At 41.9% G+C, this 26454-nt stretch overlaps 1 protein-coding gene across 2 annotated transcripts; it reads right to left on the minus strand.

Annotated features, from left to right (window-relative positions):
* Positions 1 to 443: 443 nt before the first annotated feature.
* LOC136484223 (protein ROOT HAIR DEFECTIVE 3-like) lies at positions 444 to 25041 on the minus strand. 2 transcript variants are annotated; one of them, XM_066481449.1, is made up of 17 exons: positions 24617 to 25041; positions 23768 to 23837; positions 23526 to 23619; positions 23320 to 23390; positions 23177 to 23240; positions 20120 to 20185; positions 19978 to 20025; positions 19850 to 19900; positions 18484 to 18540; positions 9944 to 10081; positions 9783 to 9851; positions 9591 to 9682; positions 9056 to 9134; positions 7916 to 8075; positions 1470 to 1564; positions 831 to 894; positions 444 to 714 (listed from the first exon to the last, which is right to left on the minus strand). In XM_066481449.1, exons 1-17 carry the CDS (start codon positions 24786 to 24788, stop codon positions 674 to 676), a joined length of 1431 nt encoding a protein of 476 aa, XP_066337546.1. In that variant the 5' UTR covers positions 24789 to 25041; the 3' UTR covers positions 444 to 673. The 2 variants fall into 2 exon arrangements, with proteins under 2 accessions (XP_066337546.1, XP_066337545.1); XM_066481448.1 differs by having other exon boundaries at positions 19978 to 20028; positions 24617 to 25039.
* Positions 25042 to 26454: the final 1413 nt, after the last annotated feature.

The raw sequence follows: 26454 nt of genomic DNA on the forward strand, positions 1-26454 counted from the left end.
GGCACTCGGCAAAATACATCTTTGCCGAGTGACAGAAAAAAGGCACTGGGCAAAGACGCATTTTGCCGTGTGCCGAAAAATAGCACTCGGTAAAATACATCTTTGCCGAGTGCCAGAAAAAAGGCACTCGGCAAAGACGCATTTTGTCGAGTGTTTTTTTTTTTTGCCGAGTGTATTTTATTTGGCACTCGGCAAAGACCGTCTTTGCCAAGTGCCCGATAAAATACACTCGGCAAAGCCTCCAGCACTCGGCAAAGTGCCGGTTTCCGGTAGTGACTGGATCATATCTCTTCATGGCGTGACATATTATGGGCCACGACAACCAAATACCGAACAACAAGGTGATCTCTTGACACTATAATCCAATGCCTGGTGAGAAAGGCGGAAACAGGCAGCTTCATAGTGCATACGAAACAGTATCCATTTATGTACTAGAAGATAAATATTATTATTTATTCATCCACGTTTATCGATGGAACATAAGAAATAGCGTTCATTTATATATGGAAGCACAAATACGTTACAATATATAATTTATATGTCCGCACGTACGGCAATTATTGAATTGGTAAAAGCTCCAGTCGCAATGACACCTAGTTGGCAGGTAGTACCCAGGTCCATATATACGAATTCGAAGTTGGTATCTGGCGCACAACTGGATGATACAAGGTTCTTAAATGCCAAGTTGTACAATTGCGCCTCCCAGAGTTACACCTGAACCAAGACACAATACAACATGAGTAAAATCTACGATGAGTTCAACGCGAGTGAACCACACGTAAGAATATATAACATAGATGCAAATTTCGGTCTTTTATATAGATTGTCACCTATTGATATGAGATGCCCAGCCATCACAAGGAATTTTTTTGCATACCGGCCAACAAAATTCATCTGCAAACATTGCATAACAAATGAGACATTACATATAATGTAACATGAGGGTTCCCTTGAAGTTTTTCTTTTTGTTCCCTTAAAACCATATAGGTGTCTTCCTTGCTGCTGCCTTAGTACATCAATTCAGTTTATTATCAAAAGAATTCTATATATGGCCAACCATGTAAATTTGAATAATTGTTTAGGGCAAAGAAATATGTGGTTTCCTGTAATTCCGCCGAAGTGATTTAGTACAACATTATTGGAAATAACATCATGAATTATGGCAACACATATTTGTATCATAAATATATACACTATATCATAAATAAGTATAATTCTTATGGTAAATCAAGGTGGCCATAAAATAAGTTATTCTATTAAACAAATTATATGTATAAATTGTTAGAATACTAATAAGTCTCTAGTTAATTTGCTGCAACTGATCTTTTTTAAAACGGCTTTTCCACGTGGATTTATCTGCACTTTGCATCATGAGGGGTCCCAAATAATAATGGCAACAATCGTCAACCAAATGGATGTCAAACAATTAGTTATTAAACCACTATGAATAACAAAATGTAGAATCTAACCACACAGCTGTTCCGGATTTGTCTGGTAAGAACCCTAAGGTTCTGCTCAACTTCTTGCAGACATTCTCTAGCTATATCATCGTACAGTTCCAGACCTGCATTAAAAGCAATATGGTTTCATTAATATATAAATTCTGAAGACAGAAACAAAAAAATCTATAAAATCACGTGAGTCACTTTTTCTGTTTGGGTGACCAAGAAGGAACCAAGTTTTGGTCCACTAATTAGTCATGGTTTTATTTATCTTTTGTTTTTGATTAATGAAGATTTCTCACTACTATAGAAAATTTAACTGAGGCAGGCAAAAATGATTAACCGAGTCGGGCATCCCATCCGCCTCCGAGCAAAGGTCATGGTTAATCCGGCCTTAACGGAGGCGGTTGATCGCCCGCCTCGGTAAATCAAATAAAAATACAAAAAAAATGAAATCCCGTGGACAAGCCCAGCGAGACCACCCCCAGGCCCGCCGAGCCCATCCACACACCGCACCGCCGTTCGCTGGATCCGCATCACCGTTGCGTCCCCTCGCTGGAGGAGGCTGCCCGCTCACCGGGTCCGCCCGCTGCTGGCCAGATCCAGCCACCACGGACGCGTATCCGGCCACCACAGGCGCGCATCCGCTCGGTCGTTGTCGGCGGCAGTGGTGGAGGTGGTCCTACAGAGGATCTGCCGCTGCTCGCCAGATACGGTCACCACGGGTGCGGATCCGCTTGGTCGTCGTCGTCGGCGGTGGTGGAGGTGGTCCGGGGGCGGATCCACTCGATCGTCGGCGGCGGCAGCGGATCTGGGCGCAGCCCTGCCTCGTCCTCACGCCGCCGGTGAGGGAGGGATAGTAGAGCCACGCCGCTGCACGAGAGCGCCCGTAGGCCGCAGCGCCCTCGATGGGAGGGAAGGGGAGGAGCACCGGGAGGGGAGGGGAGAGGTGGGGCGCCGCCGTGAAGAGAAGGGAGGTGAGGGGTGGGGTAGGGCGCCAAACTCTGAGGTGGGGCACCAGGGGCGCTATGCTCATGAGGTGGGGCACCGGCGAATGAGAGGTGAGGGAGAGGAGGTGAGAGAGGTGAAACCCTAAGTCACATTATATAGTGGGGGCGTGATATCGGGCTGGTTTAGGCTTTTCTCATTGCTAGTGGGCTCGACCACGATTAAGCGAGGCGGCCCTTATAAGAGGTCCGCCTCCAAAAATGGGGATATTTTTGGAGGCGGGCTTCTTATAAGGCCCACCTCCATTAATAGATTTTAGGAGGCGGACCGCCTACGTAAATCGATTGTGCGAGGCGGTTGCTGGCGACTTCCTCAGTTAATAAAAATGACCGCCTTGGTTAATCCCAGGCATTAACTGAGGTGGTTCAAATACCCGCCCACCTCCGAGCCGCTTTGCCAAACGCCTCGGTTATGTTTTATTGTAGTAGTGTCTTAAGGACCCACTCAAAACTCTTTTGATTTGGCCGTTTAGTCATTTAGTTAAATGTCATTAATTCTCAAATCTAAGCATCATAGTTGTCTACAACAATGAAATATTGATAATCCTAGCATAATTGTTTCAATCAATAGTAAAAATATATAATAATTGTTAAATAACCAATCAATTCTTAGAAACATTGGGTTTTGGTAAATGGTACACCAACATAATGCATTATTAAAACTCAGAACAAATGTATGTTTCATACTAACATGTAGTGAGATGGGTCTAATAACAAGTTAGTAATGCTGTGGGGAATGACTTCCACTTGTATATGGAATACGGGCATATGAAGAAGTGATGAGCTAATGGAGAACAATGACAAAGAATGGTTTCTAGTTACATCAAATGGAGTCTTTGAGTTACCAGATTGAATTCTAGTTTCAAAGATGTTATAAGATTATAAATTTTGATGTGCGTGCACTTGTAATAAGTGTGGACTCATTCTTCTTCTTTGAAGAATGTTGAAGACAGATTTTTCCATTATCTATAAAAAGAGCACAATGACAAAAGTGTAGTATGTAACTGTAAATGTCACCAAGAGCGCGAAATTGGGGTTTACATGTCTCCCTAGTCATACACATATGTATATAAGGGCTACCAGATAGTAAATTGATAACCTATAAGACCAATCCCTAGGAATGAAGTAACATGTGGGCAGTTGTGCGCTGAGCCCAGGACCATGGTAGATTATTTCCGTGATAGATTTTCTTTGAAAACCCTAGAACCTATCGAGCACACTCGGTGCTTATCAGGGTGCTAAGGACAATTAGCTTCATTTTGTCTATGAAAGAATCGTCAATTGGTTATGGCATCATGGGTGCATGACTCTACCTTTTGGACCTATTACGATGCTGAGGTCCCTAGCCACGAGAGTGAGAACCAACAAGGAAAATGAGATTTCTACACTGGCCACGATCGGAGCCCAGAGGACTTGGGTGTCAATATCTAGTGGCATAGTAGCTGCTCTTAGTGGGCCGGCCACTATGCTAGAGGCCATCAGTAGGGCTTTTGAGCTCCTAGAACTAAGCACACAAAAAAGAAGAGTAGATCCTGGATGAGGTACCATGGTTGACTAGGAGATGTTTCTTGATCCTCGATAGCATTCAAGTTATCTTTGGCCCAAGTGGCACTCCAATGTCTGGCTTTCTGACAGGATGTACCATTAACCAGAACTGAGGCAAGGAGTGTTGATATTGATGGAATGACCATGGTCCATAAGGGCGACAAATGCATGGCATGCACCGTTTCGAGACTAGCTTACATTTTATCATTTATCCCTTATTTACCCATTTGTCATAGGGGTATGTTGCTAGTCCCTTCATAAAATGTTGGTGAATCATAAGAAAGGCGCATGCGCCGAACTTAGTAAACTTTTACACGTGAAGCATATTAGAGAATTCATGCACTTGAAATGCCAATGCAACCCCATGCAAGTGAAGAAAAAAATAGCAATTGACCTGTGTATATCAAATTCACTATCCTCAACAAGGTCTGCCTGATCCCTTGTCACTCCCAAGGACCAACTGGCTAGTGGACTCGCTAATTCTTGTGCGCACTCGTTATTTCCATAAACCAACATTATTACCGTGAAAGGAATCTATTTCTACATTGTCAAAGCCTCTCATACTACAAAACGCTATATCTCTCCTCTTGCATCTTGTCCGCAATATCCTTGGCCCTAGATCAAATGTAAAGTGGATGCCTAAGTCAATAATATATACTTGAAGTGCCAATGCTAGGTCAATCATGCCCAAACTTCCAAGTGACATTTGATAACTTTCGAATAACTTGGCTCTAGCTCAACCATATAAGGTGCATCTCTAGCACATGAGCAAGGAATATCTTTGGGACGTCTAGACTCCATGAGAGGGATTGAATCAAGCTTATTGAATTTTGCAAATAATTATCTACATAAAAGGTGCCTACATACCTATAGGGATTGCAACAATTGGTTCAACCACTTCAACATATGGGGAAGCCAACCTTCCTTCTTCAAGATCATGCGGGGAACTTTTCCCTTTGATTATATTCTCCCCTAGAAGGAGAAGACGCCTTCATGGTCCTCAAAGATCACATCACAAACCTAAAGGTGCTTGTAATACCAGTCCTCTTCCAGACACTAATGTTGTACTTTGAAGCATTACCCACAATAGTTATTACTTTCCTACTATAATAAGAAGCCAAAGACAAACCAGCCCTATAGAGACTAGTGTACTATGTTTTGAATGTCCTCTTAGAAGACACACGTAAGGAATATGGGGCAAATCCATACTATAAGTGTGGTTTTAGTGATTTTGATGACAACCCCATCACTAGGACTAACATGTATGCTAAGATGTGTTAGACAGGTTCATTTAGGTCCTAGTGATGCAATCAGTCATGTGGCAGGAAGATTGGTGATGAAACTCTGAACCAGCATTAACATAGGTGGAACAGTCTGGTGATGGCGGAGGTGGAGGGTCGAATAATAAAGCATTAGATGGTTAGTCAATTGATGGAAGGAGTGATCGACTACGACACTATCAAAGTGAATAGGTCAAAGGGTCCGATGATGAAGATAGCCAAGTGCTAGACAAGCCAACATAGCTGCTGAGGTACTATGCATTGGAATAGGACACAGTCTGGTTGTGAAGAGAAGAGTTCTGGACAAATGATGCTAGCCAATCTGCAATATACTCAACGATTATAATAGACTAGACAACTTGATGACATCATATTTGCTGGCAAAAGACCTTTGCCCAGTTATATTTCTAGAAGACTATGGCCAATGACTATATGAGGTGGAAAGCGATATATAACTCATACCACATGTCATTTGAGGGGTTTGAGATATTGCAGGCCTTTGATCACTCCATCCACCATATGAAAGAAAATTTATCATATCGGAGGCATGGAATTGAACTTACTTTCCATCTTAGTGATTGATCGGCCTTTACTTATGATCTCAAGTGTTTGATGTCGCATGAAACTTGTAATCATTGTGAGCTAGAGAAGTTGGAGCCATACCAAGTCTCCACTAACGTTGACCCTCCGAACTTTGCATGGTGCAATAGTGACTAGGTGTGCAGGGGACATGGAGCCCCCTTACCTGGTGGAGAAGCTCTGTAGCGAGACAACACAAAGTTTATTGTATGAGTTGAGAGGAAAGTGGTGAACCTCAGTGGTTTGGGAACTTGTCTTGGTTGGTGGTGGCCTTTATGTCTCAGCCAACACCGTGTCATATGTATGGCTTCGGACGGGCACATATTAATTGTGGATCTCTCATGTGGACATCGTAGGATACATCTCCAAGACCGGGAGTTTGCCCATCTTGCATGATTTCATTACATGGTTTCTAAACTCTTTTGGGTTCTGGTATGTACGCATCACTAAAAATCATAGTCGCACATCTTAAAATATAATATATTTTTTCTCTAGTGAAATTCAGCAAAGCCCAAGTTAAGGTTTCAGAATAATCTATTCAACCTCTCCTCCACATGGTTATCACAAATTCTTATTCGTTTCAACACACTATAGTAGCAAGATTTTTAGAAGATGGCATGTGCAATTTTTATGTCCTTGTGAAAGATGTGGTAATACTTCCTCACACATGACATAGTTATGTATACTGCACCTGTTGTAGGGGATATATTTTGGAATAAATGAGCCAAATGTCATTCAGTTGGTCCCCTTTAAACTCACATTCAATATCTGATTAGCCATTAAGCCGAACGCCCTACCAATATTTTTTGTGCAATGCACCATGCACAGCTTCTTTCCAATGCAACAACAACCAAGATTTGTACCATGTAAGTAGACGGAGCATGAGGGTCACTAGGGTCACCATGCTTGTTCAAAGAGAACAAAATTTAATACGTGAAACAACAACACTATGCCTTTGTCTAGAAACATTCCATAGACTTGACCACATGTTAACGGGAATCATGGTAACCAACATCTGTTGCGATAGAAATCAAGATGCTGATGTGTTCGCAAAAGTAGCATCCATCGATGTAGTATACCACTAGAAACCGTGTTTTAGATTCTCAAGAATCCTTCATGTTTCATAATGAAGATTTCACATTGCTCATCACATAACCAATACCAGTTCAAGTAAACTTATCAAAGCATATAGGCATGCACAGTAGTTTTTTTGGCCCCTGTTGTGAAGACCAATTGTTATTGTGTCCTCATTTTTTAAAGTATGTTGTTTTGCCCCTACATTTACAACTCAAACGAACCATTTGTCCCTATTTTTACTCTATTAGTTTAGTTGGAATAAAGGAAATAAAAAGGAGAAAACATCCAGAGAAGTTGTAATAAAAGAATTATGGGTGCACTTGTAATCTTTATTCATGCACTTGCATATTTTTAAAATTAAATCTATGTCAATGTATGCAAATTATTTTAAGTTTTGTTGTGAAAATTGTTTTGGTATCTGTAAAAATGCTCTAGATGTTAAAATTTGGGCAAAATGAAAGAGTAATCATAAAAGCACAGGCAATTCTGCAGGGGCAAACTAGTGTTTTTATAGCTGACACCATTATATCCTCCTAATGGAATGAGGTTAAACGTTGGCTCTAGTTCAGAAAAGCAGCAGAAAATGAAAAAGTTGGAAAACGAGGATGAAATCACAATGGAGCTTGAAAACAAGGGCAAGAACATAAGAACCCCTTGAATATTTATTGGGTGAAATATACGGTTATCAAGGAATTCCACAGGCCACAACGAAGGGGAAGAGATATGTCTTTTATCGGAAGGATCTAAATAGAACAAATCTAACCTAACCGTGCTACAGTGCTTTCCTAAGACCAAGCGGGCATGTAGCTCTTAGATGAGATACACAATGGCTTGTAGATGTAACCTTACCAAACTATGCTACAGTGCTGATTTCGTAGACACACACATAATTTCACCAAAAAATAAATTTTGAATTTCAGAAATCACTTGTACAATTATTCATGAACTATTAAAAAAATGCAATGTAAGTTATTACCGGCATTACCTTGTATTTGATGCCTGAAATTCATACTTTGTTTCGTAACCACGCCATCCATGTCTTCAAATAGATTTCTCTTCATACACTTTTCAATTTCTTCTTGAGCATTAGTAAGAAATACATATACGAGGTTGTCCAATGCTCTCATGAATCCTGGTGCAGCATCCTGCTTGTGATACGCATAACATTTTCAGTACCATGTCAGTACATAAAATTGCTAGGATATATGAAGGACTAAAATAAAGATTCTCCGTTAAGGAAAGACGCTAACAATGTACTCAGTTACGGTCTCATCCTATAGAAGGTCCATGGTGCTGGTTCATCACGTGAAGAAACTAGGCCACCATGGATAGCTTAGTTTTGAGCCGTGGATATGCAAAATATGCTTCACGTCAGCACCTATGTCCAGCTGTGCCTCATCATGACTTAAACCACATCTAGCCCTGGAGTGGGTTTGATGGATTATGACAATACAACTAATGGAATAATTTATTTTTGAAATACTGAGTAGGTAATATTCGTATAATATTTTTATGGTCAACGTTATGGACATAAAGTGAACAACAAAGGCTCAGTCCCATAAAATGCAAACAATTGAACTACTGTCAAGATAATAAAAACTGGACATACATATATGGCAAGTTATGGTACTTGTGATAAAGGGCTTGTCCAAGTGTCATAGGATATTGAAGTGAATGAATAAGTAGTGTAAAGGTATAAGCAGAAAGAGAAATGGGTAGGTGGAGAAGGGATAAGAACACAAGCTAGCGTAGTTGTCGAGGTTTCATGGATCTCCAAGCCTGGGGCGACATATGGTGATGTCATGGCCCACTTCATGATGCGGTGTGCAGACGACAACTAGTTAGCGCTGTTGATAGGAAACAATATAGGGGCGACATATACGGATGAGGAGAGCGGGGGCTAGGCCTGAGCATGAAGGGTGGTAGACTTAGTTGAAGGATTTGATAGGGTTCTGGACATTTATAAAAATGATTATACACAAAATGTTTGTAGATTTAAAAGACAAAATTTTAATTTTTACATTGTAGATTTAAAGACAATATTTTAATTTTTTAAATTTTAAAAATAAAAATAAAAATATTATACTCCAACAAAATGTTTGTGCATGGGAACAAGAGAACTCACACGTATAATTTGTGTCCTTAGATTGTCCTCCATTTTATTTGCATGTCCTTCGTCACAATATTTCGTAGCATCGCTGTATCTGCATAGTGCAAGATAAATATAAATGTATATAGTGGTCCTCTAAATTCACATACAAAAATAAAATATGCCATCTTCTAAATACATTAAAGGAACTGTTTTTATTTTGTTGCTTTTATTAGAGGTTTCAAAATTAATGTCATTTTAGATTGACTTTATATTTTATCAATTTTACTGTCCATAAATTTTGAAATACTTGTTGTTTGGAAACAATAATAAAGCATGTATGAATTAGTGTCAAAAATATTTTTTTTCTAAAATTATATATTTGCTGATATTTTAATATATTATAATAACAAATCATAGTCAAAGCTATAATTTAAAAACCATGTTGTGTGGTCCAAAATGGTAACAATTAAGAAACTTGAGGGTATATATACTTAATTGGCAACAGTTTAAACATTATCTTGTATTGCTGGTTTGAGGGAAGAAATATAAATTGTGGTTATGGTCTTACTCATGAAGGATAGTTTGCAGGATTCTTTTAACAGCAGCCTCAAAGTCAATTGGTGAAATAGTCAGGGAACCTTCTGTAAATGATTTGTAATGCTGAGAAATATTTGGGATATGGTAAGAGAATTATTAACCATCATATAAAATCAACTAGATGCAAAAAAAAAGTCACAAAACACAAGAGTTTTGATATTACATCATTAGCTTGCAGTGACAAAAGTTTTTTATTCATGACTGCCTCACAGCGTTCCCGAGATAGCAGTACCTACAAACATAGGAATGCAATGGTTCAATTTAGATAAAATGATACCGGAGGTTATGCTAATCCAAGAAATCTGGTTATTGTATAATGCGAACCCAGTAAGACGGCATATTAAGCTTTTCATTTTGCAGAATCCTCTTCCATAACTCTTCTGCGAGATTTGGAAATTCATCAACTGGCCAGTTTTGTTGCCTTTTCTTTAAAAACCCAGGCTGAGCAATTATATCTTGACACTGCATGGAAAGGAAAATAAATTAATCATGCTAAACTGATACTAAGAAAATCAAATGTTTTACATGTTCTAGAGCTCTATACTATTATAAAATAACTCAGATTGCAATGCATATGCAGACCATCTTGCTTATTAATTCATGCTTCTTATAGGTCCATAATTTTTCTCCATTAATTTGTTGACAGCTTTGTACTGTGGTGCATACTAGTTTGTGTACAATAATCATCGTGTACAACACTGGTTCAAAACTACTAGGAAAAGATCAATTAAATGGTTTAGAGACAAAAGGTTTCCTGACCTTTTTTAGAATTCCACTGCATGGAAACCTATGTTAGTGACATGAGCACGGATAATGATCCTTGACACCTTACTGGTAAATTCTTTAGTGACATGAGGAAACGATGCCTGTCACATGTATAACTGTATTTGTGCGCCCCGTTGAAGACCCATAACATTTGTGGCTAGTTTGGAAACACAAATCCCCTTGGGATTTGTGGAGTTTTCCCAAGGTGAGCATTCCAGGGGGCGGGATGTCATTTAAATAAGTCATTTAGTTCTTCTTGGGAGGTTTCCCGTTCCTGGGTTTGCCTACCCCTTGCTTCCAAATTAGGACTTAGCATGTAGAAGTGACATGCTATTATACCAACAAAAAAGTGAAAGGCAGAAACCATGTCCCATCACTTTTACATGTTCACAATGTAATTGGTCTTTGCGTGTTATAGCAAAAGTGATGGGTAAGGTGTACGCCCATCATTTGATACTAAATGAAAGATAATGGTTCTTGCTCTTTGCCTATCACTTTTCACCACACACCATGTATTTGAAAAAATATATCCCCTTTCACCCAATCCATTTCGAAAAGGCTAAGTTAGAAGGCACACGTGCGGCCACAACTGGCTGGTTCTCCTATCTCGCTCGTGTCCCCTTCCTCATTGTCGTGGTCCATCCTACCCTATGTGTAGGCCTCCACATCCTTGGAATGGTGCTCTCCTCCTCATGTTAGTGTCCTCCTGCATATGCCAGCCTCAACCTCCATGGTGCATAGGCTCCACCCTAGCACCATCGTCCTCCTCCTAGTGACATCCAAATCAACACCGGTCTCCCCGCTCCCCCCAACCCAATAGGTTTTTTCTTCCCTAGTGATCTGTGGCCTTACACAGCATGAGTTTTCACCCATACTGTAACAACCCTGAAAATCCCACAACCCAAAAATCACAACTTTCAAAAACTTTTTTTAGAGAAAACCCTTGTATGGTGAGTGTCATGCTAGGAAAACACCCTAGTTGCACAAGTAGACCCGAAGTTTAGCTTGTGTGAGCATATGCATTAAATCAACTTATGAGTTGCTTCTTTATGATTTCATGAGATGTAATTCAAATTTGACAACCTTTAGTAAATAAAGTTGATGTTTGTATGTTCTCAACCCTTGGTTTGGACCCTAGAACCCTAGATGACCCCTAGTGGTCCCCACAACGATGTATATGTGCTTGGCAACACATGTATACATGCATAAGTGCTTAAAGAAATAGAAATAGAAAATAGAAAAGATGAAAAAAATAGAGAGAAAAAGGAAAGAGCAAAGGCAGCCTAGCCCGCCCGCGCGGCCCAGCGCGCGCTCGGCCTAGCTAGCACTCGCGCTCATCCCGTGCCCGCGCTACCACGGTCGAGTGCTCCCCAGCCAGCCTGCCTACGCACGCGGCATGCTGAGCGGCCTAGCCAGCTCCACCCGCGCCCGCACCCACGCCCCGCCTCCTCTCTCTCACACCCGTGACTGACACACAGGCCCGTGGACCCCACCTGTCATCCCTTTCCCCTTTCTCCCTCTCTTCTTTTTTGCTGTGCCCCTTCTCCAGGCCGAAGCCGAGAATGGCAAGGATCATCCCGGGCATCCCTGTGCCAACCGCCCTCACCAGGCACTGGATGACCGCCACGTTGACGATCCACGCTACCACAACTGCCCCTAGCTAGAACCGCCTGGCCATGACGTCACCCGCCATGGCCCGCACCCCCTGCCATTAGCCGTACCCGCGCCTTGACCAGACACCGCTCAAAATTGGGAGCGCCAAAGCACCCGAGCTCCCGCCGTGCCCCGAAACCCTAGCGTAGAGCTTGTGATCACCCCACACGTGTCCCTGAGCCGTTCCCCGCCATCCGCCACCCGACATGGGTGAGATTGGGCTATAAAAGCCCCTTGCCAGTGCCCTAGCGCCTCTGCCTCACCCCCGCCGCCACCTAGTGGCTACACCCACACCACACCAAGCCACAAAGGAGGGCTAAGGAGGAGAAGGAAGGAGTCGTCGCTGCCCCAGAGTCGTCTGTCGCTGCGGACCCGCTGCTGGAGCCGGAGACGATGCCCCATTCGTCTACATTGGCGCAGCAGCTCGGCATGGCACCGCACCGCACCACCTTGTCACTGCCTCACCTTGCCACTGTACCACAATCCTAGCTTCACCACCACCAATGGTGAGCCCCCGAACCCCCGCTCTGTGTCGACCGGCGTGCATGCCATGGCCGCCGTCGTGTTCTCCCCACTTGGGAGGGCCAAAGGTGCGACCTTTCACCATCTTTAGGCACCCCACACACTCGTACATGTCAAATGGCCGGAGCACAGCGATGCCGAGCCGCCTGGGCTCGGGAACGCTCACACTGGCGCACTTGCACACGCCGTGCCCGCCGTGGCCATGCACCACCACGGTGAGGCCCTATTTCAGCAGATCCGGGACGGTACCAGTAAAGCTGCCACCGTGGCAAGCTCTGCCTCGCCATGGGACACGCATAGCCCTAGCCTCGCTAGCCTACATCCCCTTGTTTCGCTGGTCGCGTTTGTGATGCCACTGTCGCCGTGCGCTCTGTCGCCGTCGTGTTAGAGCCGTTCTGGCCAACTCTAGCCACCTCTCATGGCGAGGAAGGGCCATCGAGCTTCGCTGTGACCCCGCGAACCCCATAGCCATATTGGTTGAACGAAAAGCCTCTTCTTTGCCCTAGTTCGTCGTAGCCGTCCGCTCGCCAAAGTTCCACTGCACACCTTGTCGTGGTGTAGACTCCCCTGTGCCCTTTGGTCGCCGCCATCGAGCCCTTTTGCTCACTCGTGACCTCAATTGAAGAGGAAGAGCCGCTCTAGGGCTCAATTGCACGCGTGGTGACCTTGCCGTGGTCCGCCGTCGCCACCGTGGCACCACCACCGTGGCCAGCCTCGCCCGAGCCTCTAGAGCTGTGTCGGGAGCCCTAGCAGGCCTTGTCGAAGCCCTAGAAGGCTAGAAGGACCCCACCAGAGCTTCACCGACTCCTAAGGAGCCCCGTCGTCATCCCCGCGCCACTGCAGTCCACCGCAGTGCCATTGTCGGCCGCCTTGAGCTTCAATCCACCACCTTTAGCCCCTCAGAGTATTCACCATGACCTCATGGAACCGTAGACCCCCTTCTCTGCCTCCCTAAGCCACCGTAGAGCATGATCGAGCAAGTTCACCATCGGTGAGGGCGTGGTCGAGGAGGAAGAGAGGCAGCCGTGCCCCTTGCCGCGCTCGTGTTCACTCGGTGCACCATGCGCCACTCTCACCGAACACCCACGTGAACCTGGTCCGCCATGGACAAGTCAGTGTTTCGTGGTGCACCGCACCATAGTCCACCATGAGCCAGCCCCATGGGCCAAAGCCCGTTAGGACCAATGGAGCCACATGGCCAGCCTGAACGTTTGACACATGTCCGGGCCGTGGCGGCCCAACTAGCCCAAATCCAGCCCATGACCCGACCCGCCAGGCCCAGTCCAGGGCCGGTCAACGCTGATCATTGACCGACCCCACCTGTCAGCCTCTACCATCCGTGGGACCCACCTGTCAGTGACTCGAGCTGCCTCGCCCAATCAGAAGCCACCACGTGTCGCCCCCAGAATTAATCAGTCCTTTTTCCTTTTCAAAAAATGATTTAAACTTAGAAAATTCATCCGACCTCAGAAAAATATGATTCAAGTGTCCAATTTTTTCTAAAAATGAGCTCTACATCATAGGCTTATGTTTGAGTGTATTTGGATCTTTTGGATTTCTATTGCTTCTTTGTGCTTATCTATAGGAGTCGCTTATCGTGACTATACGTCTCGTTTCAGCCCCGGAGGGGCAGCTGCCCGATGAGGAGGAGGACTACGACTACTCGGAGGACCTCGGAGATGACCAGTCAGCAGGTGCCACATCCCACCCAACCTCGTAGAATCTTATTAGGCATGCAATTACATAGATGCTAGTGCTTTAATTTGGCAAATGAACTATGATTGGTTGCATGGTAGAATTGTTTGGAAAGCCATTACCTTGTCGTAACCTTACCCCTAGACACCCGCTGTTAGCTTAGACGCTCGCAATACTTGCTCACTACTTACTCCTACTTTTGCATTATATCTATAATGTGATGATGAGTGGAGGATTGTTTGTGAGTGGCTAGGCACTGTGTGCCGCTGTAATGATACAACTCGGGGAGATCTTGGCGTATGTCTTGGGTATGTGGTAAGGGTTGAGTCGATTGGATAGGATGCTATGACGAGTTTATGGATGAGTCATGCCATGGGGGTGTGACCTGGGCATCCCCTATGAGAGGTACCTGTGGCGGGTACATGTGAGATGGGTAGATCTCGGGGAGGAGTGTCTTTGAGGGACAAATCCCCAGGATAGAGGTGCTGTTATGGCTCAGGGTGTTGGTTATCCCCTTTGTGAAGATATCCTATCTGGGCCCCCTATGGACTGGTATATCGAGAAAACAGGCTCATAGGACCCTTCGTGCACACCACTCGTTCCTGATGGGCGGGAAACGACATGCCGTCTACCTAGGGCGATGCCACTACTATTAGGTTGTAAGTAGATAGTGTAGGGACATATGGGCTGGTGGCCCACACCCTCCTAAGATAGTGTAGTATCCTTGGTGGCCCGGTATTACGTCTCATAGTCTCAGCGTTCCGGTGGACTCCGGAGTGCCCCAGGGCTGAGTGGTAGGGTGGCATCATACTAGTTAGAAGGTAGCCCGGTATCAGCCTAGGCAGTGCACATGCCGATGATGGTGATCATGTGGTTCCATGTGTACACGCTCTACAGAGTTGATCGATCTATACGTATAGCCGTGTCCACGGTTACGGAGATTCCTATGTTCTACGCTTCACTTGATTAGAGAGAGGTGTCCTTTCTTCTCTTCCCCCTGGTTTGGTTTGGATCTGGCTATTAGCTGCTGAGGCAAGGATGAGAGGGAGTTGTCCTTCTCGCCTAAAGAGCGAGAGTGTGGTGAGATGTGTGTGATGGGATGGATGGATGTGTGGAAATGACGGGTTAAAACTTGATGAATTATTATTAAAATATTGATGAACTTGCATAGGAAAACTACAGCCAAATAGTAGGCTTTTCACTTATCCTTGCATACCACTTACCATAAAGCAAACGCAAAGCATAGGGTGGGAGCCAGTGGCCAGTACAAATCGTACTAAAACTTGTGAAACAGGTGAAGAGCCCGAGTACGACTATGAGGGTGATGGTTGGGAGGACTAGAGGTCTCATTCTGCGCTCAAGTTGGTAGAAGAAGATGGAGTCTGCGCCCGTGATCGTGCCTTCTGATGCTGTTCAAGATGCTATGTGCTCTGTGTGATTCCGGCAAGTGGCGATGTAAAAATGAGGAAACCTTACTATTGTACTCTCTAAGACAGGTATTCGTTGTATGCACTTTGATAGCGAGTGTGATTCAGTAATGTGATGGCATGATCTTCGGGGATTATCGCATTATTTTTTGTATCTGTGGATTTCCCTTTGCGGAAATCATGGGTACGCCACACATACCCTTCTGTCTACCCCCACCCCTTAAAACAATTATAAAATATGATGAATCTTAATGAATAATCGGTCCATTGTGGTTTAGATCAATGGTTCATGAATTGTCTTAGGAATTACATGAATTTATATGGATGGAACAAAACATAAATGAGTTGTTGGTTCGATAGGTTATTTGATCAATTGATGGATCAATTATGCTTTAGGTGAATTGAGTGATGGATAATATGTGTCTATAAGCTATAGATGAAGGAAACATTCTTGCTCGCGCTATATGAGGTGTCACTTCCCTCTTTAGAAAACATGACTTAGCTGCATGATTTTACCTAGACATTTTTAAGGGACTAGACCTTATTATTATGGCCAAGGCTCAAGCATTTAATCATTTTGTCACTACTACAGAATCAACTATTTGTAGAGATGGCTCGCCTCTAATTTTCCATCTTGATTTGTAGAGGCAGCTGCGAGGTGGCTCTATTTTGAGGCACCTCTACATGTTGTCCAGCGAGCCCAAAATTAGCAAAAAAAGTTTTTTAATCCAGGCATACCCCACCAGATAGCCACACGCGCGAAATCCGAGGACACACCACCGGGAAGTCACAAGTCACACAATTTTTCGCGTGAAAAACAAATGCTTGGTGGCTGCGAGAGATTGAACCCGCGACCTCAAGTCTCACACGTATCTCCGCTTACCACTCCCCCTCCTGAATTTATCTTCATCAGATTTTAAAAATGGGTATTTGGGACCCTAAACGAATCCAAATGAAAAAGTTGTCTACTACAGACTGTATAACTTCTTAAGATCTATAACTTTGGTTTTGATCACATCTCCATCCGAGGTCGTTTGAAAATTTTGAATTTTAATTGTGAGAAATTCAAACTTAATTTTTCTGGCATAGATGATCTCAAATGAAAAAGTCATCAACTACAAAGTTGCAGAGCTCTCTGAGATCTAGAACTTTTGTTTTGGTCGTTTCTCTATCCGAGTTTTTTTGAAGAATAGAGGTATTTGTAGAGGCAGCTGACAACGGTCAATGTCTCTACAAATGCATTTCTAAAGGGTGTTATATAATGAACCGCCTCCACACACAAAAAAAACTCCCGTTGCTGAAAATCATATGTGTAGTAGTGTACTAGTGTGTGATGGTGAGTGCAATGCATTGCTCTAGTATGGCTCCCCTTTTACACACCGTCCACATTTGATCACTTGGCATTAAAACCCAAGTGCATGCACAAGTGACAAGTGGGTGTTAAAAGCCTCGTACTGTCTTAAGTCTTCAAGGCATATGTGGTTGTTTATGGCCCAACGCATGACCGTCCACAGGCCAGTGCGGCGGCTACTTGAGGGCAGGCTCGTGAAGCACTACACCGGCCCGAATGTGCAATGGTGCTGAAAGCCCATCCCACCGGTCCCAATATGCATGCAATAGTAGCGAAAGCCTATCCACGTCGCCTGGCAATGGGCATGGCCTTCGGCAGCTCAGGTTGTGTCATTACACACTTGCCGGCAATCAAACGAAACCGCAACGGAAGTTAATTCTTTGCTGGTCTTTATCAAGCCCTTGTTTAGTTCCATGAATTTGGATTTTGGGGCTACTGTAGCACGTTCGTTTTTATTTGGCAAATAGTGTTCAAACATGGACTAATTAGGCTCAAAACGTTCGTCTCGCAATTTCCCATCAAACTGTGCAATTAGTTTTTCTTTTCGTCTACATTTAATGCTCCATGCACGGGCCGCAAACATTCGATGTGACAGGTACTGTAGCAACTTTTTAGAAATTGGGGTGGAACTAAACAAGGGCTATATATGTTTCTTTTGCAGGCTATCTCAGGCTAACTTGACCGCGATTTTTGCACCTATCCTCATGATAGCAGCTCATTGAAGTGTTCAGGCATAAATGCCTTCTGGTTTCCTTCAATTCAAAAAGAAAGAACCTGCTGGCATTACCAAAGCTCCTGTTTTATATATTCCTGGAGGTCGCTGCAACTAATTTGAACTTAGAGGGGCCAGAGCAAGGTTAGCCCCCGCGTTATGAGAACACGTAGGGATCTGGTTCTCTCGACACGCTTGGTCGGTGCCTACCCTCGTAAACCCTAGCGAGAATGACACCGCGGGGATTCAAACTTGGGTTGCCTACTTAAAGACTCGTGCTGCTGACCATCCAGGCCCTCCATTTGAACTTGCATGATCGCTGGTTATAATGAGTTTAATGCAGACAAGTATTAAGAAATTTAGAAAAGAAATTCCTCACCTTGTAAGGATTTGAGGGTCACATTGTGTTAACAGAAACTCTTATATTGAAAAATTTTGAGTACAAGCTTTTATAACCAAAGTCACATTGTAGTTTTATTAACTTGAATTGCATGATATTTAATTGCAAACATTTATTTAATAGTCTATGGTGGGTCGTTTGTGCAATTTTTTATTACTCCCTCTGGTCTAAATTACAAGACGTTTTAGGTTTTCTAGATACATTGCTTTTAGTATGTATCTAGATATAGTGTGTATGTACGTGCATAGAAAAAATTATGTACCTAGAAAAGTCAAAACGTCATACAATTTAAAATGGAGGGAGTAAGTTGCATTGTACCGTGAAATCATAGAGACTTACCTTTTTTTGAAATGCTCTCTCGTCATAGTCGAAGTGTGGAAAAAATTCAACGGATGTCTGCAGAAACGAAAAATATATTGTGAAACTTTACGGTACATTTAATGTATCATATTAATAATACACTTGTTTCACCTATAAATGAAACTGTCGTTTGTTTTGGAACCAGCATTGACAAAACTGAGATTCTATTGTTGCGACATCACTTTTTTGACTGACAGGTGGGACAAAAAAAAACTAAAAAATCAGCAACTTTGGAGTTTAGTACTTTTCCATTTGAAATCATTTAGGGCCCAAAAATTATGCCTTCAAATTAAAGATTTAGAAATCAATATTTCTTGAATTTTTCAAGTGACTTCCGATGGAGAAATGATCCAAACCAAAGTTGTAGTACTCAAAGAGATCTAGAACCTTCCGGCACAAACTTCATTCATATGAATTTGTTTAGAATTTCAAATATTCATTACCATATTCATTAAAGTGAACATAATAGGAATGTATCTGCTGTTTAGTCACATTTGATTTTAAGGTGTAGTGGCTAAGGAAGGAAGGAACATAATAGGAATGTATCTCGGCAACTGCACGTGCGCCAAAAATCACGTGACAGTGGGGGCAGCAGGCTGGTGGGCCTTGCAGAAATTATAGAAAATGATTTATACTAACTGTATCCTTAAAAAACCACGATTGCAAATATTTACACATGCAGTTCTTAAGTGACGCTAGTGAAATATGCTGATTTTCATGGGTCTTTCACAATGTTAGTTTGTAAAAACGTCAGTACGAATCGAAAAAGTACAATTGTTATAAATGTTTTGTGTCCTATGGGGTCCAGCCCCAAGGAAAACATAATTACCGTACCAGCTAATGATCACAATATTTTATTTTCCGAATAATCTTCTTTTGTTTTATTTTTAGTATCTATTCAGTCACATCCACAACAACATGGCATTAATAAGTACATGTGATGTGATGCTTAATTATTATAATCTTGATTAGTATTTACTACTTTTGTTTAGTATTTACTGCTTTTCTTTAAGTATTATTTTTTTCATCTGGAAACATCATATCCATTTACACATTCATAGGTGGATGTGGTGCCTGCTTTTTTTAATGCGTTTTTCCGTCTCTGCTGTTACTTTAGTAGTGGATCTTGATTGAGTTCAATTTAATTTGGATGCAAAAAATTATGATAGTACGGCTCTAGAATCAATGTTTGGATGATGTGTAGGAAAAGCATGTGTAGTATCATACTCCTTCCACTCCAAATTATGAGACATTTTGCCTTTATTCTAAACGATAAGGCGTTTTGCCTTTTCTAGATACATGTGTAACATAATAGTAATTTGGCGCAAATTTAGAATGGACTCACATCGTAGTACTTTGTTGACATTTTCTCCTTATTAGTTGACTCGTCGAATATCTGGCAAACATACAATCAATTTAGTTCCAAACTCTAGATTTGAAAGCTTCAATGGCATAAATTAACTAATGTCCTACCGTCTTCAGTTGTGAAAGTAATTGTTGGCGCAGAAATGATTCAGAAGCCTTCTGCAACGTTAATAGTGAGTTAAAAAAATAATGGAATTTCTGTAACGTAAATAAACAACAGAATTTAGTATTACTGTTACTCACAACTAACCTTGTGGTTATAATCACGAACAGCAATCACCACTTCCGTCCTATGCATATTGTGATTTAGTCTCTCCTGCAGAATGATTTCATTCGGATTATGCTATGTATATATTTTCATTTACGTTCCCAATTCCTTTTTTCTAACCACAAAACTAGCGTTCAGAATTAGACTTTTGTTCCCTATAAGTAAAACACGTCAGCCAAAAGAATACCTTCATGTTTTCAAAAAAAACTAAAACTCTGTTGCATCATTGGAATTGAAATCTATTTCAATAATCATAATTTAGGCACAAGTCAATTAAATTAACATGGCTGCATATACTTTTATGCTATTATTGACCACATGGGGGAGATACTTATGTGGTATATATAGGTGAGCGAGCCGAAGAGTTTGGTAAAAGTTGTAGAGTGGATATTGACAAAATCTATTTCGATATCTCACCCCATGCAATTTAAGATAGGCTTATATCTAAAATTTAGAATGGTATGAAATGTCAAATTCCAAGCAAATAACTTAGTCCATAAAGTAGATTCCAGTTCCTCCAAAATGGAAGGATCCAAACGGATCATAAGGCTAATTTTTCGTACTTAAACCTGGTTGCTAAAATACACTAGACAGACCCATCGAAAGCATAGATATGGATTACATATACATTAGCATCGCAAGAATAGACGTGTTGCATGCAAAGCCAATCTTTCAACAGGCAGCTGAATTTACCAGTGCCATGTGAAATTGGCAGGATATCTTGCCCCCTGAACTAACTGTGGAATACACATCGCTACGGGAAACACGTGATTTGCCGAGTGCAAAAATCTTTGCCGAGTGCCAAATTTCAGGCACTCGGCAAAGACCTACTTTGCCGAGTGCCTGGCACTCGGAAAGACCTACACTCGGCAAAGGCAGACACTCCGCAAAGATTGGTAGGGGCCTAACGGCATCCAGCGGCGTCCTCTTTGTCGAGTGCCCCCCGTTTGGCACTCGGCAAAGAATTTATTTTGCCGAGTGCCAAAACTTGGCACTCGGCAAAAAAAAATTTTTGGGTTTTTTGCCACCATTTTTTTTAAGCTTTAGTACACTACCACAAACAACATGTTTAAATTTGGGACATTTTCATTGCCTTTTGGCATATTTCTATAGTTTATTTTGTTTTGTTGAATTTTTCCAGAAAATGTAAGTTTGAACTGCAGGTGCATCGAATAATGGATTACATTCGTTCAAAAAATGTTATCCTTGTTTCTTAGTGTAAATTTAGGCTAAAACCAAGAACTGTCTCGAAATTTCGATCAACGTGCTCATGGGGCAACGCCGCCAACTTGCGTGGGAGTGGTTTTTTAATTGTAAAAAATGCGAACGAATTCCGAAAATCATGAAACTTGTCGAGTTGTCACCATATCGTATGCGTATGCCGTGGAAAAAAATTTGAAAAAGTTTCGACCACGTTGTCACGTACAATGCTCACAAACCAGGACATCTCCACATGTGATATCACCCTAGGTGTGGTCGTGCCCCAGTCGCTGCTCGCTCCAGTTGTGGCTCCTTCTCCTCCTGTAGGGACTCCAGTGAGTATATATGGTTATTTATTCCTTTAGCTTGTGCGGTCCTCCTGTAGATACTTATGAATTCGCTTCTCCTTTGTGCAGCCACAGTCGGCGGGTTCGAACCCGACTCCTCAAGGTGGCCCTTCTGCACAGGCCGGGTGGACAACTGGCCCTCCTCAAGGTGGCAGTTCACACTCCGGGTGGAGAGGCTGGCAGTAGGTACCATTTATTTGTTTCTTTTCATATTGCATGGACTTGTGTTAGACTTAGCCTTATGTTGGACTACTACTAGAGAAATATATATATTGTGATGGATGATGCGAATGTATGTGATGGATTATGGACAATGGATTTGTATGTGATGTATTATGGATGGTGGATGTATATGTGATGGGTTATGGATGTGTATATGATGGAATATGGATGTGTATGTGATATATCCTGTGCTGTGTGTTGATATATATGTGATTTCTTTGTTTGTGCTGATGAAAAGCAAAAAACAAAAAAAAGCATTTTTCCCCTCTTTGCCGAGTGCCATACTCAGCAAAGAGGGCTTTGCCGAGTGCCGTGACCATGGCACTCGGCAAAGCTGGGAAGCAGAGACCCAATTTCCCAGCTTTGCCGAGTGCCAGAGCCATGGCACTCGGCAAAGATTTTTTTGAAAAAAAAAGAAAAAAATTCTTTGCCGAGTGCAAGAGTATGGCACTCGGCAAAGAATTTTCAAAAAAAAAATTCTTTGCCGAGTGCCGCTGAGGTGGCACTCGGCAAAGAGGCCGTTAGAGTTGACGTCGATTTTTTTTGCCGAGTGCTGACGTGACACTCGGCAAAGGCTTTACCGAGTGCCCGATATGTGGCACTCGGCAAAGAAACCTTTGCCGACGGGTTCTTTGCCGACTGCTCTTTGCCGAGTGCGGCACTCGGCAAAGCCTTTACCGAGTGTATTTCGGGCTTTGCCGAGTGCCGCAGGCACTCGGCAAATTGCCGGTTTCCAGTAGTGCATGTTCATAGGTGGGTCCCTATGTGAAACATTATTAACAGAAGCTCAATGTGACTGAAAACGTATAAAGACATACATGTGGCATCATGCTCATATTTCACAAGAAAAACCACAGGTCTCATGGCAACTTTTTAGTGATATGATTACGGTAGATTATGCACACGGTGGTCATGTATTTACCTCAAACCACATGTGTTGAAGTGGGATGGAGTGGAAATTAAACTAAGCTTCACCATATTCTCTTCCAACACATGTGAATTGAAGTAGATATACATGTGCATCGAAACAAGGCCTTAATGTATAACTAATGCGGTTCCAATCCATGAATACTAGTAGATTATTGAAAACATGCCATAGCCAATAGTATCATAATCATCCATTCGTTAGCGCTGGAGCCCATAATGGTGAATAGGCTCATAGCCTATTATGACGTATTACTAGAAACCAAACTTGTTTGTACCTCACTGTACGTAAGAGCATCTCAGTATTTTATGTCGTTAGAAGCTTAAAATCGAAAATTAAAGCAACCTGAAATATTGTACGGAGAAGAGGAATACTTGCACCATGCATTCGACCGATGTCCTGCACATTACTGAAAAAGAATGTATATTCTGCTTAAGCGGAGTCTAACATGATCATGAAAAAAGTTATTCCAAAGATTTGACACTTACATGTTAAAAAATATTACATCGGATATCGACAAGGCAAATAATGCAGCTTGATTCTCAAATCCTGCATCATCCTGCACAGAGCTTATAATTTGTGAGCGCAGTTTATTATACATATTTAAAGTCTAAACACATTAAAGACACGCGTTATCTTGAACACAGTTTTGAACTGTGATGTAAGCATAAACATTAAGATCATGCAGTCCTACTTGATGTTCTTGACCATCGGCTCCTTCTATATCCAACACAATAGCATTGGGACCCTTGCATACTGCAGCCCAGATTCCCTCAGTAGTTGCTCTCCTAATTATGGAAAACCATAAAAATCGATAAATAATGTATGCAAAACTGATAAATATATTGCGATAGTCCGGACCGGCTACTAAAAAGCCCTTAAGAACGACTGGTTTTTGACATGGATGAAAGACGATTGATTTATAGATGGACTTGCCTTCCTTGTGTTTCCTGGTTCAACATCTGGAACTCAGTTTTAAACATGGTATTCATCAGAGTACTCTTTCCTGTTCAATAAAATGGTGTCACATGAGAATTTCAAATACAAACATTGCTTAACAGAAATGTAATTATTAGCGTAAATTACATAAAATGGAAAAAACAAGAAGGGAAGAAGATTCTCCTTGATGACACATGCTCTAAAGTGTGTCCATGAAACATTTAGACGTTACACTATCGTGCTTTGTTAAGGTACCATTATTTTAAAAAGGTAATTAACAAAATTAAATTTATGTACTTCAAGGTATATTGATGAAATTGTCTCTAGCTAGTACCGCACCTTTTTCAAAGGAACAGCTGAGAACCATGTACTACTTCCTCTGTTCCAAATTATAAGACTTTTTGGCTTTTCTAGATTCATAACTTTTGCTATTCACTTTTTGACTTTTCCTTGATATACACTATGCCGACATGCATAGTAAAAGTAATGTATTTAGAAAACCCCAGACGTCTTATAATTTGGTACGGAGGGAGTAATTAACTAGAGTTTTTCGGCCGACATCACAATCGGAAGGTACATCAGCCATTCTAGGTCCAGGGAGCTTGTTAATTACCCTTGGCTCTTGAAACAGACGCCCACCAGCATTTAAATTTTAAAACCATATACAAGTAGTGTAATTTCCTGTTGCAACAACGTACCCTATAAATTATGATTCCCTTGTACTGTCTATTTCCAATGAGAAAATTACGGATAAACCTTATATATCAAGAAAAAAAAATCAAGTACTCCTACAATGTTTGTTATTGCAGTTCTGTCAACTAATTAAGGAAAGGAAAAGGAAAGTACCGCTGCTTTGAGCACCAATAATGGACACCACGGTGTAGGGGACATTGTAATCATTGCTGCAGTGATCATGGATTAACTTTTTGATGCCTGAGGTGTAAAAATCCTTTTCTTTACCCTGGACTCGTTTCACCATTTGGATCACAGGGGACGCAAGTGGAGTTTGATATGCCATCGATCGAATGCTAAAGTGCGCTGAGAGCTATACTAAGCCTTCAAAGACAGCACAAGATGGCATAGCCACTAAGACCTTGGGTCCTTTTATAGGCCAACAACAGGGAGGTTGGAATCTTCTAGATGTCGACAGTAATCCGATTGATGTCGGACTGTTTGGCTGTGCTTGAGTACGAGGCTGACCATACCTATCAAGTACTAGTTGTTGACAGTTGTTGGCACCTGCAATATCGCTCTCAAATGTGCACATACGTCCGTGGAATGCTGAACTCTAACTTGTACTGACGAACAGTCTACTGTTACATAAAGTCTACAATCCATCTGGAATAATATATGTACGTACGTACATGATACGTATATAAGCTACAAAACAAACTGTATTCTTCGACTCCCATATGCACCTAAGTATCCAACGTATTACAATACTAGTAGACCACATTGAGATTACCGCTTCCAATTTTCAAATAAAAATTCCTTATCCTCACTACCGGAAACGTCAAATTTGCCGAGTGTTTTTATGTTTGCCGAGCGTATTCTCTCGGGCACTCGGCAAACAAGTTCTTTGCCGAGTGCTACGCTAAAAACACTTGGCAAAAAAAAAAACACTCGGTAAAGAGGAAGTTTACCGAGTGTAAAAAAAAACACTCGACAAAGATGGGGTTTGCCGAGTGTTTTTTTTGACACTCGGCAAAGAAGTAAAATATTTTTTCTAGGAAAGAAGGAGAAGAAAAAAAATGAAAAAAAAACTTTGCCGAGTGCCCAGATCTAGGACACTCGGCAAAGGAAAAAATATTTTTTCTGGGAAAGAAGGAGAAGAAAAAAAATGAAAAAAATTAAATTTATGTACTTCAAGGTATATTGATGAAATTGTCTCTAGCTAGTACCACACCTTTTTCAAAGGAACAGCTGAGAACCATGTACTACTTCCTCTGTTCCAAATTATAAGACTTTTTGGCTTTTCTAGATTTATAACTTTTGCTATGCACTTTTTGACTTTTCTTTGATATACACTATGCCTACATGCATAGTAAAAGTAATGTATTTAGAAAACCCCAAACGTCTTATAATTTGGTACGGAGGGAGTAATTAACTAGAGTTTTTCGGCCGACATCACAATCGGTAGGTACATCAGCCATTCTAGGTCCAGGGAGCTTGTTAATTACCCTTGGCTCTTGAAACAGATGCCCACCAGCATTTAAATTTTAAAACCATATACAAGTGGTGTAATTTCCTGTTGCAACAATGTACCCTATAAATTATGATTCCCTTGTACTGTCTATTCACTACCGGAGACCGGCTCTTTGCCGAGTGTCAAGTGGTTTGCCGAGTGTTGTTTTTCGGGCACTCGGCAAAGACGCCTTTGCCGAGTGTTTTTTTACACTCAGCAAAGAGCTTCTTTGCCGAGTGTTTTTTTGGACACTCGGCAAAGAAGCTTCTTTGCCGAGTGTTTTTTTGACACTCGGCAAAGAAGCTTCTTTACCGAGTGTTTTTTTTGACACTCGGCAAAGAAGCTCTTTACCGAGTGTTTTTTTTTACACTCGGCAAAGAAAATTTCAAAGCACATTTTGAAGCAGTAAATTAATTCAAATAAAAAAGTTTTCAACTACAAAGTTGTATAACTCATCAAGATGTACAATGTTTGTTTTGGTCTTTTCTTCATATGACAA

This window comes from Miscanthus floridulus, chromosome 9 (assembly GCF_019320115.1).
Source record: "Miscanthus floridulus cultivar M001 chromosome 9, ASM1932011v1, whole genome shotgun sequence".
In the NCBI taxonomy this organism is placed as follows: Eukaryota; Viridiplantae; Streptophyta; class Magnoliopsida; order Poales; family Poaceae; genus Miscanthus; species Miscanthus floridulus.

What these genes read in the sequence shown, in the direction of transcription:
- LOC136484223 (XM_066481448.1), bottom strand. Translation starts at nt 24,788, where the DNA reads ATGGCATATCAAACTCCACTTGCGTCCCCTGTGATCCAAATGGTGAAA. An exon ending in AACCAGGAAACACAAGGAAG is followed by an intron (nt 23,620 to 23,767) that starts GCAAGTCCATCT and finishes TTCCATAATTAG; the next exon opens with GAGAGCAACTACTGAGGGAA. An exon ending in TGTCACTGCAAGCTAATGAT is followed by an intron (nt 9,683 to 9,782) that starts GTAATATCAAAA and finishes AATATTTCTCAG; the next exon opens with CATTACAAATCATTTACAGA.